This window comes from Acomys russatus, chromosome 21 (genome assembly GCF_903995435.1).
Source record: "Acomys russatus chromosome 21, mAcoRus1.1, whole genome shotgun sequence".
NCBI classification, from domain to species: Eukaryota; Metazoa; Chordata; class Mammalia; order Rodentia; family Muridae; genus Acomys; species Acomys russatus.
Window position 1 is genome coordinate 35,453,338 of NC_067157.1, and position 16,447 is coordinate 35,469,784.

At 41.0% G+C, this 16,447-nt stretch overlaps 1 protein-coding gene across 1 annotated transcript in view; it reads right to left on the minus strand.

Annotated features, from left to right (window-relative positions):
* Positions 1-3,458: 3,458 nt before the first annotated feature.
* Positions 3,459-16,447, minus strand: part of Txlnb (taxilin beta) — a 34,437-nt gene continuing 21,448 nt past the window's right edge. Inside the window, exons 7-10 of the mRNA XM_051164224.1 lie at positions 14,711-14,785; positions 8,557-8,649; positions 6,125-6,220; positions 3,459-4,248 (exon numbers count right to left, since the gene is read on the minus strand). Of these exons, the coding sequence (XP_051020181.1) occupies positions 3,475-4,248; positions 6,125-6,220; positions 8,557-8,649; positions 14,711-14,785 (1,038 nt within the window). The 3' untranslated portion in view covers positions 3,459-3,474. The remainder of the gene's footprint in view (positions 4,249-6,124; positions 6,221-8,556; positions 8,650-14,710; positions 14,786-16,447) is intronic.

A 16,447-nucleotide genomic window follows, 5' to 3' on the forward strand; every position in this document is an offset into this window, starting at 1 on the left:
ACAGGCAGACACACTGACAGAGAAAGAAAGAGGCCTACAAGAGTATATCTAACCCTTGCTAATCAATCTTTTCAAACCAGGCCAAGGAATTCTGGACTCAAAAAGTCCCTTCCAGATCAGGGTGGACTCAGAAAAAAACAAAAACAAAAAACCAAGAGGCAGGATAGCTCAGGCCTTCAAGTCTTGTTAGAGAAAATTCTTGGAGTAGTCACAAGGACGGAAGACAGGAAAAGCTAGGTATCTTTTCTTTGCCCTTCCTCACTTCTAAAACATCTCTGAGAGAACATTTGCCAGAGGAATTGGAAACATGGTCTCCTGGGAGACGGCTACTGAAGAAAACCATGGAAGCCTCAAGAAAATTGTTCAGCAGCAGTTGTGTGGCCAGGCAGAGAGTCTGTTGGGTCTTTGTTATTGTTGTTGTTTTGTTTTATTTGTTTGTTTGTTTCATTTCTTTCATTAACTAAGGCATTTTAAGCCTATTTTCTGTCACTGTAACAAAATGCCCGAGACTGAGTAATTTATGGAGTATAGGTTTATTTGGTTTGCAGTCCTTAAGGCTTAAGAAGATGGTGCAATTCCATGGCATGCACCTGACCCTACCCCCACAAATAAACAAATAAATAAGTAAATGTAATTTAACGGTGCCATATCTACTCAGCAATGGAGAGGCTTCCTTGCTACATTGTGGCATGACAGCATGTACCATGTGATTAGAACGCAGGGCTAGCTCAGGTCTCTCTTCCCCTATAGAAGCCACTAATATCATGATGGATGTCCTATTCACATCTTCTAATCTTAATTACTGTGCAAAGGCCCTACCTCCAATCCCATGTAACTTTGGAGATTAAGCTTCTGGCACTTGTGTTTGCAGAGAATGAGGTCAAACTAGTCACAAGGGCATCCTGTTTGTAGTTCTTCTTTCACAGATCACAGTGTTCTTTACTATAGCCTTATTTATTTCCGTGATATCTCTCTCTCCCTCTGTTCCTTGGCTGCTTTCCCCTTTATGCTCCCAAAAGATTTACTACATATGCATTTTATTTAAAAAACCTAAATGCAACCAAAAATGGAATAATGCCATATTTTAACTAGGTATTGATGAATCATGGAAGAATAAAACAAAAATTAAAAATGAAAAGAAATCTACTAGAAAACTTGGGAGAAATGTATTCTTAATTGGAATAAACATTATATTATTACATTTAGAGAGCAATAGTTTCAGTGTTTCTAGAAGGATTTGGCATTTCTAAAAATGGTTACATGAACTTGATAAAGAAGATATATATTTTTCCTCCTTTCAGAGCTTATGAGTTGTTATGAATAGTAAGGCCAAGTTTGAACAGAAAGAACTATAATAAAACATTCTTTGACTATTAAAATAATTCTCCCAAAGCCTATATTAAAGCTTTACAGATTTCAGAGAAATTACAGCCTCTGAAACTGTGCCAAAGGTACACACAGTTGTGAAAGATGTGTTGCTGTGAAACTCTTTTGGACGAAAATAATAAATGTTGAGCATTAGGATATTTAATTTATTGGATGTCAGTGCCTCTTGCCTTAGCTTTTGCTGAAACCTAACTGTGATGATCCTACTCCGTTCTTTGAAGCTCAACTCCTGTAAACAGAGAGAAGGGATTATTATAGTGAACATTTGGATTTCAGTTAATTGAATGTCTAATTTCCAGTAGTGTTGAACTTGGCTGGATACCAGTGTGCTTATAATATGCAGTCTCTGAAAACACCCGAGTTCTCAAATAACAGCATGCTTTTTTCCCCTGATTTTTTTTTCCTCAAGTGGTATTTTTGTTCTTTCCCTTACTGTCTACTTCAAACAAATTTTATACAGTTTTATAATTCTTTTAACATATGGCTGCTGCCTACCAGCTCCTTGTGTGCCTTGGCAAACAGCCACGTGCACCACTGAAGAATGAGTTCCTGGATGAGTTTTCAAGAATCATCCTTTATCCATTTTACTACCTGAGTTCAACTTCTTAACATAGAGTTAGATTGCACAGCCCTCTCCACCAGATCCTTCTGTCTCCCAGCATCCCACCTCTTCCTGTTTCGTTAGCATAGGCTTCTTTTAGCCTTAGGCGAGCAATGTATGCTGTCAGTTATTAGAGGTTGTTGTCAACAGTGAGAGTTTAAAAACTTGTGCAAACAATCCCATGTGCTTTTAGCTTTTGACATCTATGGAATCCTCAGCTGTTGTTTTTGAATTATGAGTAGAGACTCCCCCTTTTTAAATTTTGTACAAAATCCTTTGAACAGAAAATGTGTTGGCTTTGTAAGCCTTATCACTCCTACTGAGAGTTTGTATGGATTTCTATTGGAGAAAAATATATTTTACTTAACATTAACTGCAGTGTGGGCCAGGCATAATTACTTGATACAGAGGAGAAAATTTGGAAGGAAGAAATGCTTTGAGATAGAGACAAGGTTAGAGACAGCAAGAAGTAAGTATTTTCTTGAGATATCAGTAGCCAAAGAGGCAGGGACCAGGGCCAGCCTCTCCTAGGTTGAGGCCACTCAACCCTTCAAATCCTAGATTCTCTGCCTATTTCCAACCATGTGCTCACAGGTAGCCAGGAGGAAGCTGTTTCATCCGAGGGAAGTGATGCTGATGAAGTTGGGAGGAAGATGGCTGAGAGGATCGGGAGAAGCATTAGAAGAAAGGAGCAGCCCCCTTGTGCTGGTCAGAGACTCTTGTGGTCCCCGTTGTGAACATGCCTTCTGCACAGGCAGTCTAACTCACCTGCCATTTCTGTCACTTCATCAGTTGGTTGAGTTTATTTATCTCAAGTTGGGTTTCTTTTTTTACTGCCAATATAGTGATGGCCTAAATATTTCTGTTCTGAGCTTATTTCTGATTCATAGAGCATTGGTCTGCTGTAGTCCAGAGAGAACTTTTTGATTAGCATGTAAATATCTTGCAATAAAGAAAAATCTGTAAGGAGTGAACTATACTTGCAAGGTATGATAACTTTATATACATCTATGAAAATATGTGTATGTATACACATAAACATATCCACACATGTACACATGTGTAGTGCATACACACATAAGCACAATGTATTTTATGCTATTTAAATGGAACCTCGATATTCGTTATACAGATCCTACTGAGTTATTTGTGGAAATAAATGTAACATCTCAATGTATATATGTTGTAGTGGGAGTCCTTAAATACCAAATCTTACTGCTAATAAACTGGATTAAGGCACCAGCTTAATGGGAAAGAAATGTATATTTGCTTTGATATGTCTGGCTGCCGATGTGAAAATTATACAGTCACAGAGAATTCCCATGTTCATTATAAATCGCAAACAAGAGCAAAGGCTCAAAGTGTTCTTTCTGTACAACATTAAAAATGTCTTGACTCTAACTAACCCTCTTCCTAGTCCTCGAGGTGTCTTTTCACAGACATTCTGCTCTGAGGAAGATGCAGTCAGCTGGAAGCCTCGATGAGGCTTAGTCTACTCCACCCAGAAGGACCTCAGCCTCTGTGGGGAGTCCGGTGGAAGGACCTAGGGTGATGTCTGTGACTGCTGGTGCAGGCTGCTCCCTAGACTGACAGCCAGGCACTACAGCAGGATCTCCCTCACTCTCTGGTGATGGTGGAATAGCATGTTTTGCCTCCACTACGGTTGGGGAGCTCTGGGCTGGGCACAGTAAGGCCTGATCAAGCGCTTTTGCCTCTGGCTGCTGGAGCTTTAGGTCCAGGAGGTTCCCGGCAGGGAGACCCTGGCTTTGGAGCTCTGCCTCTGCAGGTGTGCAGCTGTCTGTAGGGGCAGGGGCAGCCTCACAGACCCCTTCGGCCCTGCCCTGAGAACCCTCAGGAGGCTGAGAACTCTCTGAGGCAGTGGAAGGGGTCAGATGGGCTAGTTCGGACTGCTGGGGGGCGATGTCACTTCCGCCCTGAGGATAGTTCACTGCAGCTTGTCTTTCATCTGGTTGGTCCAGCGTGGACTCTGGATGATGACGGATGGTGAAAGCTGTGGCCAGGTTTTTCACGGCGTTTTGAACACTATTGGCTTCCTCGGCATCCATCTCTTTGTCTTCAGAGACATTTGACTCTGGCTCTTCATCAGAGGTAGGCTGACCCTGGTCTTCCTTTTCAGGCATTTTTGCTTCTCTGATTTTTTTGTAGAGTTCCTTTCTCTCTTCTTGTAAAGCGCGACACAGGTTCTCCAGCCTTTGGATTTTCATCACAAAACACTCGTATTCTTTAGCTCTCAGGGCTTTCTGCGACATAAACACACACACACAAATAGCATAAGAAGTAAATTTCCCAGGATGCTGTCCTGGGAAACCATTCGTCCCATAATTTGTCTGCTATGTTTGAATAAACATTTAGGGATATCACTTTGTTTTTCCGTTGTTTAGGGTATGTGTGTGTTTTTGCACTCAATATTAGACTGTGGGCCCAGAAAGCCATGCAATGCGGGGAAGCAGGTCCAGAGCAAGAGTGAGGTTGAGATGTGTCCAAACCCAAAAATCTCATCCTGAGACCGGTAGAAGTAGGTTTACTTCCTCTATGCTCTGGGCCTACATGTCCCAGCCCACATATCCTGTAAGGCCCCTCTCTCTGCCACCCTTGAGGAAATCACGTAGCTTGGTGGCCAGATTTCAGCCTAAACTTTCTATTTCCTTATAAGGACGTGTCCAGTTAGCAGCTGGCATTCCACTTCACGCAAATGAAACATTCCCAGCACCTTGGCCCCAGCCAAGGATGTACACTCACCCCAAAACCCCCTACCTACTCCCCAAGGTTTTTGTAGCCCTTATTCATTCTCAATAAAGAGACCTGTTTCACTGAAAACCGACAGGAGAGGCTGTTTCCCCTGCACTCAACTGACCGAGGTCCCAGCTAAGTTTCATTCCTTCCAGCCTTGCCCAGTGCACAATGGTGCCTGGACACCCGAGGGGAAAAGCAGACTAATAGAATTTTAATCACTAACGCCTGTTCTTTGGGAAGGAAACTTGGTAAACTTTCTTTCTGCTTCAATGAAGAACCTCTTAAAATTTAACCTACATGAATCTTCTGTTTCTAAGAATCGAGAGGCTTAAGCAAAGGGCTTCCATGAAACAAGATGAACTGGGACTTCACCCTCAGCAGTGCTTCGTGTATTCTAGGAACTACGTCTTCTTGATGAAACGGCTGTATGCTAATCCTAGCAGCGATTTGATTCGTGTTGATGAGTCAGGAACACCCGTCTTGGGAATCGGTTGCAACTTGGGATGAATAGTTAAAGTGGTAATTAAAACCAGAGAAACTCGTCACATACTAATTCAAGATGCTGGCCGCTTAAATTGTCCAGTTCTTCTTTTTTCTGGTAATAGTGGTGTGACTGTGAGCAGACACTTGCTCCTAGTCATCTTACTACTTACCCTAACAACCCTGTATGCTTAAGACCCTTTTAACTTGTTAACTTGAAGAGATCTCTACTTTGTAACTCCTGCCACTCAAGCCAGAGCTTACACACCATACCTCTGCGCTGAGAGCTGCAAAATCTGCAGGTCTTGGCCTACCATCTCATCAGCAACCTAGTACCCGTTTGAGGAATTTTCAAAATGATTTCTTCATATTTGTCTATAAAGCACTCTATATGTGGGCTACCTGGGCTGCTGTCTTCTCCCAGCACAGCCAAACCATTGTACTTTCTGGGTGCTAAACAGAAATTTGAGGTCAAGTAAGACCTTCATCAAAACCTTTACAGTCCAGGGCTGGAGAATTGGCTCAGTGGTTAAGAGCACCATCTGCTCTTCCAAAGGACCCGGGTTCAATTCCCAGCACCCACACGGCAGCTCACAACTGTCTGTAACTCCAAGATCTGATACCCTCATGCCAATGCACATAAATTAAAATTAAAAAAAAAAAAACCCTTGCAGTCCAGCAGGCAGAGTGTCATAACCCCGTGACTAAGGTTTACAAAGATCTTTCCCTGTAGATTTCTGAAAGACTCTTGCTCTTATTATTTTTACTATATTTTGATATGTCACAGCTCCCTTGAAATGCAGCCTGCTTTCCACACATAGTCATTTGTACTACTGGGTTATTCTGACTGTTTTGCCTGGGTTGGGGGGAGGGAGATAAAAGTTGGGAGAAGGACTTCCTCACCTCTTCAATCATGTCCAGCAAAGCTTTGTTACAGTTCTCAAATCGAGCTTTCCACGTGGCTGTGTCCCTCTCCAGCTTCTTCGTTTTCTTAGTCATCTACAGGGGTTAGAATGTCTTAGTGTTAACCCTGAAGAGTTCATGTATCAAGGAAGCACTTAGTTCAACATGTGACACCAAGGGTAACCCTTTTGCTATCAGCTGTCGAAGCAAACAAACGCTGCATGTCAACCATGAGGATTCCGCAAGAGCAATGACTTATTTCTGAGTCCCCTAGATCACTAAGGAACAAACTGATTTGCATCAGAGCCAACTCTGGAGGAATGAAACTGCTTGGGAGTGCGTTGCATTGGTGTTGGCTCTTCTTTCATTTAAAACTCAAAAAAAAAAATTCTTACTGAGAACCATAAATAAGCTTGCAATTTATATCATTTGCTTTATCAAGTAGAAGGCTATCACAATGAGAAAGTGATCGTTACTTTTAGGCATTAAACTGTAGATAATAATTTGTATATGTGCAAAATGCTGCTTGCCACATTCTCTTGATGTGTGTTTATAGGGGGAAGGGAAGTTCCCAGAATGTGATGACTACACATTCATTTAATCTCTGAAGCAGTCCAACAAGAAAGACTTCATTTTCATCCCTATTTTACAAATGGTGAGGCTGAGGCTCAGGTACATGTGTTAATATCTCAGTGAGTTAACCAGAGAGTCAGACTGGAGATACCTCATTTCCTGCAACAAGGAAAGTGCCATTTAGTCACCAGGCCCTAGTATGAATGTGGGGGACATAGAAGTGATCAAATCTTTTTTGATTATGAGATTATTGGACATTATTTTCTGTAGGATCTCCTCTCTGATTTATAAATTGGAGGTTAAGCTCAAAGTCAGGAATTGTTCCCTTTCATGAGGCACACCTTCGTGCTTGCCCTCTTTTATATTTTTCTTTCAGTTATTTTGAGACAAGGTTTCATTCTGTAGTTCTGGCTGGCTTGAACTTGCTGTGTAGACCAGGCTGGCCTGGAGCTCACAGAGGTCTGCCTGCCTCTGTCTCCCTAGTGCTGTGATTAAAGGCATGCACCCACATGCTTGGCTATGTGCTTGTTTCTTGAGCAAAGCTGTCTGAGGCACCCACTGAGGCCCGAGGCTGAGCCCAGACCATCAGCTCTTTCTGGAAAAGAAGCTAAATGAGTCTTAAATGGATTTCTTGTTTGGGTCACGTTAGCCTGATTAGGCATTTGTAAAGCTTAACTTTAACAATTCGATAGAAGATATAAGACCATATTCAGAGCTACACAAACATGTGTGCCAGTTTTTTTGTTGTTGTTCTTTATTGTCAGGGAGTTCTTGAGTAAACTAATATCCATAAATGAATTTCAGATTAAGAACAGTTGATTTAATATCCCAGCCTCAAATATGCAAGTCTGAAACAAAATTCAAATCGTATAACTCTAGAATGAAAAGAAATATCCAGAACCAAGAAAACTAACTTAACAAACATTAGTGTAAAAGTTACATTATCTCACTAAAATATATTTTGAAAGATACTTTCTACACTTATAATTAATGCCAGTGCCTGTTCAGAAACATGATTTGTGTGTGTATGTGTGTGTGTGTGTGTGTGTGTGTGTGTGTGTGTGTGTGTGTGTATGCATGGATGTACCTGTGGATATGTCCATGCTGTGCTGTACTTGTGGATGTCAGAGGACAACTGTTAGGGATCAGTCATCTTTAGTCATCTTGCTTTGAGGCATGGTCTCTCTTGGCCTCTTGCTGTGCTTCCTATGCTAGGATAGCTGGCTCATGAGCTTCCAGACTGTTCTCCTGTTCCTACTCTCCATGCTGCTAGACAAGTTCTAAGATCACTGATGTACCCCACCTCATCACATGACTCCCGCGCTCTAAACTCAGGTCATCAGGCCTACACAGCAAGTGGGTTCACCCTCTGCCCACAGAGACCGAATGTGGATGCAGATTTTCTATCAGGAAGATACTGAACTGAATAAAATGTTGATGTTATGCCCATTGATACATTTGTACCTTTTATTTGTAAAAGACTCACAAAAGCTTTTAATGCATCAACTTATTTGAACTTTACAGTTTTGTTAGTTGTACAAAGAGATCAATTTATTGAAAAAAATAAAACTCAGGAGATGTAAATAAATAGTTCCACAAAACTTGGAGGATAGTTACAAATGTAGAATTTGAATTTACTCTTCCATCTTCTTATTTGGGGATCCATCAATTATATTACAGTTATGAGAAGGAGTCTATCAACTCTAATGTATTAATTTTGGTATTTAAACTTTTTTTTAGCCTATAAAATTGCATTGAATCATAAAACACACTGGAGTATTTTAGCCAGAGAAAAATGAAGGCAAGGAACTGTCTGCCAAAACAAAAAAGGTTAATATTCATAGATATGAAATACTCACTTTATCCATTTCCTGCTTGAAAGTGGCAAACACTTCATTACTTTTTGTCAGTGTATTCTGGAACTCCTCAAACCTTCCTGAGTAGAGAGTGAGCTGTAAACAGAGGGAAAAAATACATCGACTTTAGGGTTGCTTTCAGAGTGTTTCCAGAAAAACAACATATCACTGTTCATTTTTCGGGAAGAAAAATGATTTAAAAATATTCACAGCACAGGGCTGGTCACAAGTTTAGTTATCTTATTTACTACAAGGTCAATCTAGGTTGCTGAACATGATTAAAAATCTTCATTTAAAAATTGTGTCTGTCTGTCCTCAGATGTCTTCTTCTCCAGTTCTCCACCTTACCAATCAGGAGAAGATGGTGGTGGTAGAGCTTGCCATTTAGCTGCGCTGGCTGGCCAGCCAAGTCCAAGGCCTTCCTGTCCCTTCCTAGTCCTCAGTGCTGCAATTATAGGCATGTGTCACCACACCTTTCTTTCACACGGCTGCAAGGGACTCAAACTCAGGTCCTTATGCTTTTCCAGCAAGCACTATACCCACTCAACCATCTTTGCAACTGGGATGTGTTTCCTTCCTTCCTTCCTTCTTCCTTCCTTCCTTTCTCTCTCTCTCTCTCTCTTTCTCTCTCTCTCTCTGAGAATTTCATGCATGCATGTATGTTACGTGCTCTGATTAAATCCACTGCCATTCCCTACCTTCCAGTTTCTTTCTTTTTTTATTTTTTTTATTAATTTATTCTTGTTACATCTCAATGTTTATCCCATCCCTTGTATCCTCCCATTCTTCCCTCTGTCCCATTTTCCCATTATTCCCCTCCCCTATGACTGTTCCTGAGGGGGATTACCTCCCCCTGTATATGCTCATAGGGTATCAAGTTCTTGGCAACCTGCTGTCCTTCCTCTGAGTGCCACCGGTCTCCCCCTCCAGGATAAAGAAACTGTGGTACTTATTCACTATGGAATACTACTCAGCTATTAAAAACAAGGAATTCCCGAAATTTGTGGATAAATGGATTGAGCTAGAAATGATCATAATGAGTGAGTTAACCCAGAAGCAGAAAGAATCAAATGGTATATACTCACTTATATCTCCAGTTTCTTTCTTATCCCCCTCCACAACTTTTTCCTTTCAACTTTTTATGCCCTATCTTCTTTTAAAAGCCTATTGAGTTCACTTAGTGTTGCCTAAATTTTTTAAAATAAAATTACAGCTTTATGGTATCATATTTTATAAATATTTATTGGTCACTGAACATATGTATGTACCACATATATAAATATATTTATTTAACACCTGGGTCCTGCCTTTTGAGGGACTTCCTAATGGGAAGACAAGTACAATGATAATCTGGCTAAATGTCCAAGTCAGACAGAACCTTACTTGCCTTGGATTTCCTCTATAATCAACTTTTACAACCTAAGCTTATGAGTAGCTGTAATTTTAAGCTGTCTATTCTTCCATGCCTCTGACCCCCCAGTAATGCATGTGTGTTTTTGTACATGTGTTGTGATACCCATTTGCTGAAAACAGAAATAGGGATCAAAAGCAATCTTATAAATAAATATCTTCCATAAATGTTAGAAGGAGCGTTTGGATATTACTTGACAGTACTTGTTTGTTTGTTATCTGGGTCAGCTGGGGTCAGTTGGAGTCAGTGACTTATTCCCTTGTAAGACTCTGCTAACAATTTCCTTAAAGTAACTCCATTCTTTTCCCTGCTGTGATGCTTTCTGTACCGTTCAATAAAGACAGAGCAAAGACACGGGGACAGGGATAGATTCCAACACAGTTTTCAGTCAGGCAACAGATTTAGGCTCATCCCACAGACAAACCATGACAGAAGACATAGGGGGTGTGAAGTAGAGAATTCACATGTGGGCTCTGTGGACTGGAGCGATAGCTCAGAGGCTAAAGGCTTGAAACCACAACCAAACCATCAAACCCAGACTTACTCTTGGTTAAACAATAGCAAGGGGAATTACTTTGATTTCTTTCCTTCATGAGACACTAGCACAGCACTACTGACTCACAGTTTATTATTTTTTTAAATTTATTTTTATTTTATATGTATTCGTATTTTGCCTGCATGTATGTGACTCACAGTTTATTATTTTTTTTAATTTACTTTTATTTTATATATTATTTGTATTTTGCCTGCATGTATGTTTGTGTAAGCTTGTCAGATCCTGGAATTACAGACAGTTGTGAGGCTGCCATGTGTGTGCTGGAAATTGAATCTGCATCTTACAGAAGAGTGGTCTGATGGTCTTAACCACTGAGCCATCCCTCCAGCCCCCACAGTTTATTATTAATGTGTTCAAGTTGATGCACGTAGAGACGATAGAAAATAAATATTTTAAAAACACATTTAGTATGTGGTGTGTTTGTGGGCATGCATGTGTATGTATGTGCATGTGCCACAGCATGCTTGTTCCACGGACTGCATGTGGAGATCAGGAAACAGTTCTCAGGACTTGTCTCCTTGTGGAAGGGTGCCATGAGTCAAACTCAGGTAGTCACACCTGTGCCAAGAACTGGGTATCGCGTTATCATCTCCTAATTTTACTACATTATTCCAAGTGGCCAGTCTTCAATTGCTATGTTTCAAAATTAAGTTGCATAAAAAATACATATAAAATGAACCTCCCTAACCACGTGAGGTATACACATCAGTATTGCTATGCTCATGTTATTATACAGCTAGTCTCTAGAATGTTTTTGTGTTGCAAAATGGAAACGCTGTACACATTAAACAACTTCTCAGATCCTCCCTCGAGTGGTCAGGTTTTAATATTCTCTTTTTCTTCTTATTGGACATAGACGGTACAGTTTGAGTGGTGTATCCCTTGCTCAGGAAACCAGCACCAACATTATCTTGTTCTAACTTAAAATGTTGTGCTTCTCATTTTATTAGCAGATATTTATACTACAGAGCTGGAGTGTGATTAGCATTTTGACATAGTGTGTGTTTGGTTTGACAGGAGCTATTCCTACTTTCACTTTGGGATTTAAGAGAAACATGGAAAGGCCATGCAGAAGTCATGCACAGCGTTTTTTCCTGCTAGGAACAGAAATAGAAGCAAACTACCATGGTTAAAAGTAACAAAAATTGTTACAGTACATCACCTTAAAATGGGCCTAATGGCTCAGTTTTGTTTTTGTTTTTGTTTTTTGCATTTACATTTAGTTATTTGGTTTTGGAGGGGCATGCATGCCATGTGAGTGTGTGGAAGACAGAGTCTCACTTTCCAGAGTTGGGAGCCAGCTCTTTCTACCACATGGGGCCCGAGGATTACCAAGCAAGGGCCTGTCCTCACTAAGCTGTGTCAAGCCGGTCCTCATATGTTCCTTTACCTGAACACAGAGTCCTAATTAGAGTAGGAAATGGAAGGAACTGTTTCTAGGAATTGTCTTAATAACACTGTGAGGCTTGATGTGGGAGCAAGCCGTGTTTACAGAGTTCTTGCAAAGGGCCTCCCCCTAGTCTAAGGATAAAGAGAGGCTATCTGAATCTAGAGACTATGATTATACTTTTTAAACAATTTACCCCCTGATCATTCCCCTTGAGTGGTATTTTCTGTCTGTGCTGTCAGATACTGCTGACATTCCCCGTTCATTCTTACTGATCGGTTGACACTTCATTAGTTATGACAATTGTATCCCACTGATCATCTGTAGCAGCTGCTTTACTGCCTTGGTTTATGTACCTGAAAGCCAAACACAGCTTTCCTACCCAACGCACCAGCGTTGTCTTATGACTGACAGTGACTTCAGTCTAAGACAGTGGTTCTTAACCTGTGAGTTATGACTCTTTTGAGGGTTGCCTATCAGATACTTACATTATGATTCATAACAGTAGCAAAATTACAGTTATAAAGTAGTTGTCAAATAATTTTATGGTTATGGGGGTTTGGGGTTGGGAGAGGTCACCACAACATGAGGAACTGTATTAAGGAACTGTACTAAGGAACTGCATTAGGAAGGTTGAGAGCCCCTGCTCTAGGAAAACATGTGAACTGCCCTTGTGTTTTTCTTGCTCAGATCTTAGACATGAGCATCAAGGCCTTGACTTCCTGCTGTTCCTACTTTTTAAAGAACAATTAGAAACAAGGCAAATATGTGAGCAGAATAGTGTTTCCAAGTTTATGTAAGTTGAAGAGGGTCACACGGCATCTCTATGTGATGAGCCAGTGCCCTGATCTTAATATCTGGACTCATTGCAGGATCCGTGTGGGAGTCGGGGAGTCAGGAATACCTGTTACATCCTTCTCCTGTTTGAACGGGTAGAGTTGAGGAATTAGATCCCATCTTTATGTTTTTATTTCCCACATCACTAAGCTCCTAGATCCTTGGTTCTGTGAGATGCCTCAGTCAGTAAAGTACCTGCTATGCCAGCATGAGGATCTGACTTTTGAGCCACAGCACCCCTGTTACCGAAGCCAGGCATAGCAGAGAGCTTCTGTGATCTAACCACCAAAGGAGTGGAAACAGGAGGATTATCGTGGGGCTTGCCGGCCAGCTACTCTGGCCAGACTGCTGAGCTCCAGATTTGCTTTGAGACATGTCTAAAAAAAAAAAAAAAAAAAGTGGACGGGGAGTGAGGAATATACTTGATGTTGGCATTCGGCCTCCACATGCACATGAGCAAATGTATATACACTTTAACACACGTGGACACAGACATGTCACAGAGACACACTGGGACTCTGAGGGAAGCTGAACAAATCGCTCCCTAGGATAGAATCTAATATTAATCTACTCTTTTCAACTTCACTATCATCTTTTAGCTCAGTAATTTCTTGTAATACACAATGTAAACGATGCCTAGTGTCAAGTAGTGTCTACTGTTGCTCTCAAGATCTGGGCTGTTGCTGAGCACAGATGGACCAGAAGCTCTGGGTTGATTCGCTCGGCTTTCTCTAGGAAGGCAGAAGAGTCACACTTCTTTCTCACTGTCCATAGACTGGGGACCCACGACCACACGTTGCCCCTGACACTGTGATACGACGGGTTCTACATCTGACTCAAAAGGCAGTGCTGAGTTTGTAATTCTGAACCCTATGATTGGGAAAAAACCAGAAGCATTATCTTTCAAACCTCTATCTAATTAGTTTGGAAACTTTTCAAGTAGATTATATTGAGGAAAACAATTATCCACTGCATTGTCTGTATGCATTGTGTGAATATGCTTTAGGAAGGTGTCTGTGACGATGTCACCTGTATGTGTGTTTGCCATAATTTGTTATTTTAAGTTTATTCTTGATATATTTTACAAGAAAAAAAGTATTTACTGAACTTGCTGTTTCATACAGTAAGAATGCACATCTTTTTAAATAATAAACAGGATTTTTAAATCAACACATAAGCATTTCCAGTGTTAACGCTGCCCCACGTGGAAGGTTTCTGATGTCTTCTCCTTGTATTGATTGCCTCATGAAACTCACCATCCCTTTAGAGTTTGGGCTTTTCCCCAACAGTGAGGCTGGAGTCCTTCTCTGGCCTGTAACAAGGAATGTTTCTCAGGAGGGCCAGAGCCTAATGGCAATAGGGAAGCTAGATAGGCCTGGCTTTTGCGTAGAGCCAGCTGTGGCAGGAGGCTATGTTTTTGAGCCTGAAATGGGAACTCTAGTAGTCTAGTAAGAAAAATATGCCAGTGACACGTGAAGCCAAATCAGAAGGACTCCTGACTTTCCAACCATGCCTAGTCATTCAGTATTGACCAGGTCAGTCTTGGTCAATAGTTTGCTCTCTATTTTTCTCATTTTCTTTATATTCTAGATGGTATCAAAATGTGAAGACTTTAGGATTGACAGCTATAAATGGTAATTTTGCATTTCTTCTCACCTCAGTCAGGCAACGGATCAGGCAACAAAGAAGAAATGTGACAGAGCAGTGGGAAGCTGGAAATCAGCTTGCCGTGACTGACCACGGTAATAGCATCATTTGTCTGCAGACCTCTTGGCTCCCCAGTGTTGGTGTACATCAGCTCTTTTGCATAGACACAGAACTCTGCGTCCTGAAATATAATGAATGTGAAGTTCTCGCTTCTTATGCTGCATCTCCTGTCACCTGCTAAGCTTTGTGCAGAGAATCTTGGGTCCTAGATTCTTGGTACCAGAAGGAGGCTACCCCAACCCTCCACATGTTCCTTTACCTGGGCTTGCAGCACTGTCTCCTGTTCCTTCAGTACTTTGGCCTGAAGTTTCCACTCTGCTGCCTGGTTTAGCAACTATGAGGAAAGAGAAGGCAGGGGAAGAAAATCCAGTTGTTTTTAAATTTGCCATTTGTTAAATTGCTATATATATGTATTATGTATTAAATTAATGTTCCTTTTATACCATCTCTCTTAAACGTTTTCTGAGAGGAGGGACGTTTTGCAAAATTTAAGTTGACAAAGTTGAAATTAAGAAACACTTAATTTAATATGTTTAATTCCCAAGGAAACTAGAGGAGATAATTTTTAAAAATTAAGTATCCAAATCAACTGTGAATCAAACAAAATCTAACCTCTCACCAATCCCACTGGTTAGAAGCTTCCCAAGCAATCCTCTCCTGCGACTATCCTCAACCTTAGTTGAGCATCTTCCGACTTTCCCACCTGAGCATGGCTGTTGCCAACTGGTCCACTATATTAGCACATAGTTATTCCCCACCACAGCACATATGATGCGTTAAAAAATATATACACTCCTCCTGTCTCCCTAGTTGATGACACAGCACTTCACACATGTGTCTAACTCTCCTTAGGGTATCACGTAAAGGTAGATTCCCCCTTTGGAGAAGATAATTTAGGATGTATAAGGCCTGATTGAAATCCGTGCTCTTCTATTAGCCGAGAGGGTTTGGCTCTCAGTGACTCATCAGCACATTTGAGAAACGGAGAAGCTCAATGGGTTGCTCTGAAGTCTGCCTCTGACACTAAGCGGCCTCATCGCACTCCCATGAGGAAGCCCTTCACGTGTAGCCACTGTGGTTAGGCACAGCGGAGCAGGGCACTGATGGGCGAGCAAGTGGCTTTAATTTGAGATGTCTGTTTACCTGTCTATCAGTTTTGATGTACAGTATAGTCTTTGGTTTAGGCTTGGATCTTTGGATCAGAGCTCACAAGATTTTATTATTATTATTATTATTATTATTATTATTATTATTATTATTATTATTATTATTATTATTATTATTATTATTATTTTGGGTTGTTTTGTTAAAATAAAAATCATGCCTACAATGTGCCATGAGGAAGAATTGTAGTTGTTGATTTTCAGAGACTTGTACAATAACATAGATTAGTAGTAACATTTACCCTGTTGGTCCTATGAGAGGCCAGGGCACTGTGGAGTACAAGACCTGCAGGCCCCTCTGGCCGTCTGAGGGTATGGTAGAGGTGTGCTTGCCCTGTTTTGGAGCCAACAGTGCCAGCCTGGTGGATGTCACTGATTATCCTGTTTGCATGGAAAACCCTCCAGATTGTAGTTGATATCTCACCTTCCAGAAGTGAGATGCCATTGCTACAAGCTGAGAATTGGGGGTGAGTGAAGGGTGGGTAGGCTTTAAAAACTAGCCATGAGGGTTTGTGGTCCAAATTCGCTTTTTTTTTTTTTTCTGTCATATTTGAAAACTAGTTGTTTTGCAGTTTTCTATGCTAACAAATTAAGTGATTCGAGTCTGGCTTCAGTCAAACAAAAAGCTTCTGCTTGTGCGTATGTATGTATGTATGTATGTATGTAGATACGTCTCATTGTCATCCTCTCTGGTTTGATTGATGCTTTTACCTTGAAGTAACATTCTCCACAGCTAGAGATGACTCCCACGAGGCAGATCCTTAGGAGGCAGAACAGGGTTCTTACATCCCCCCTTCCCATGTGTCTTGATCACTCAGTCCCCTCCTTCAGCC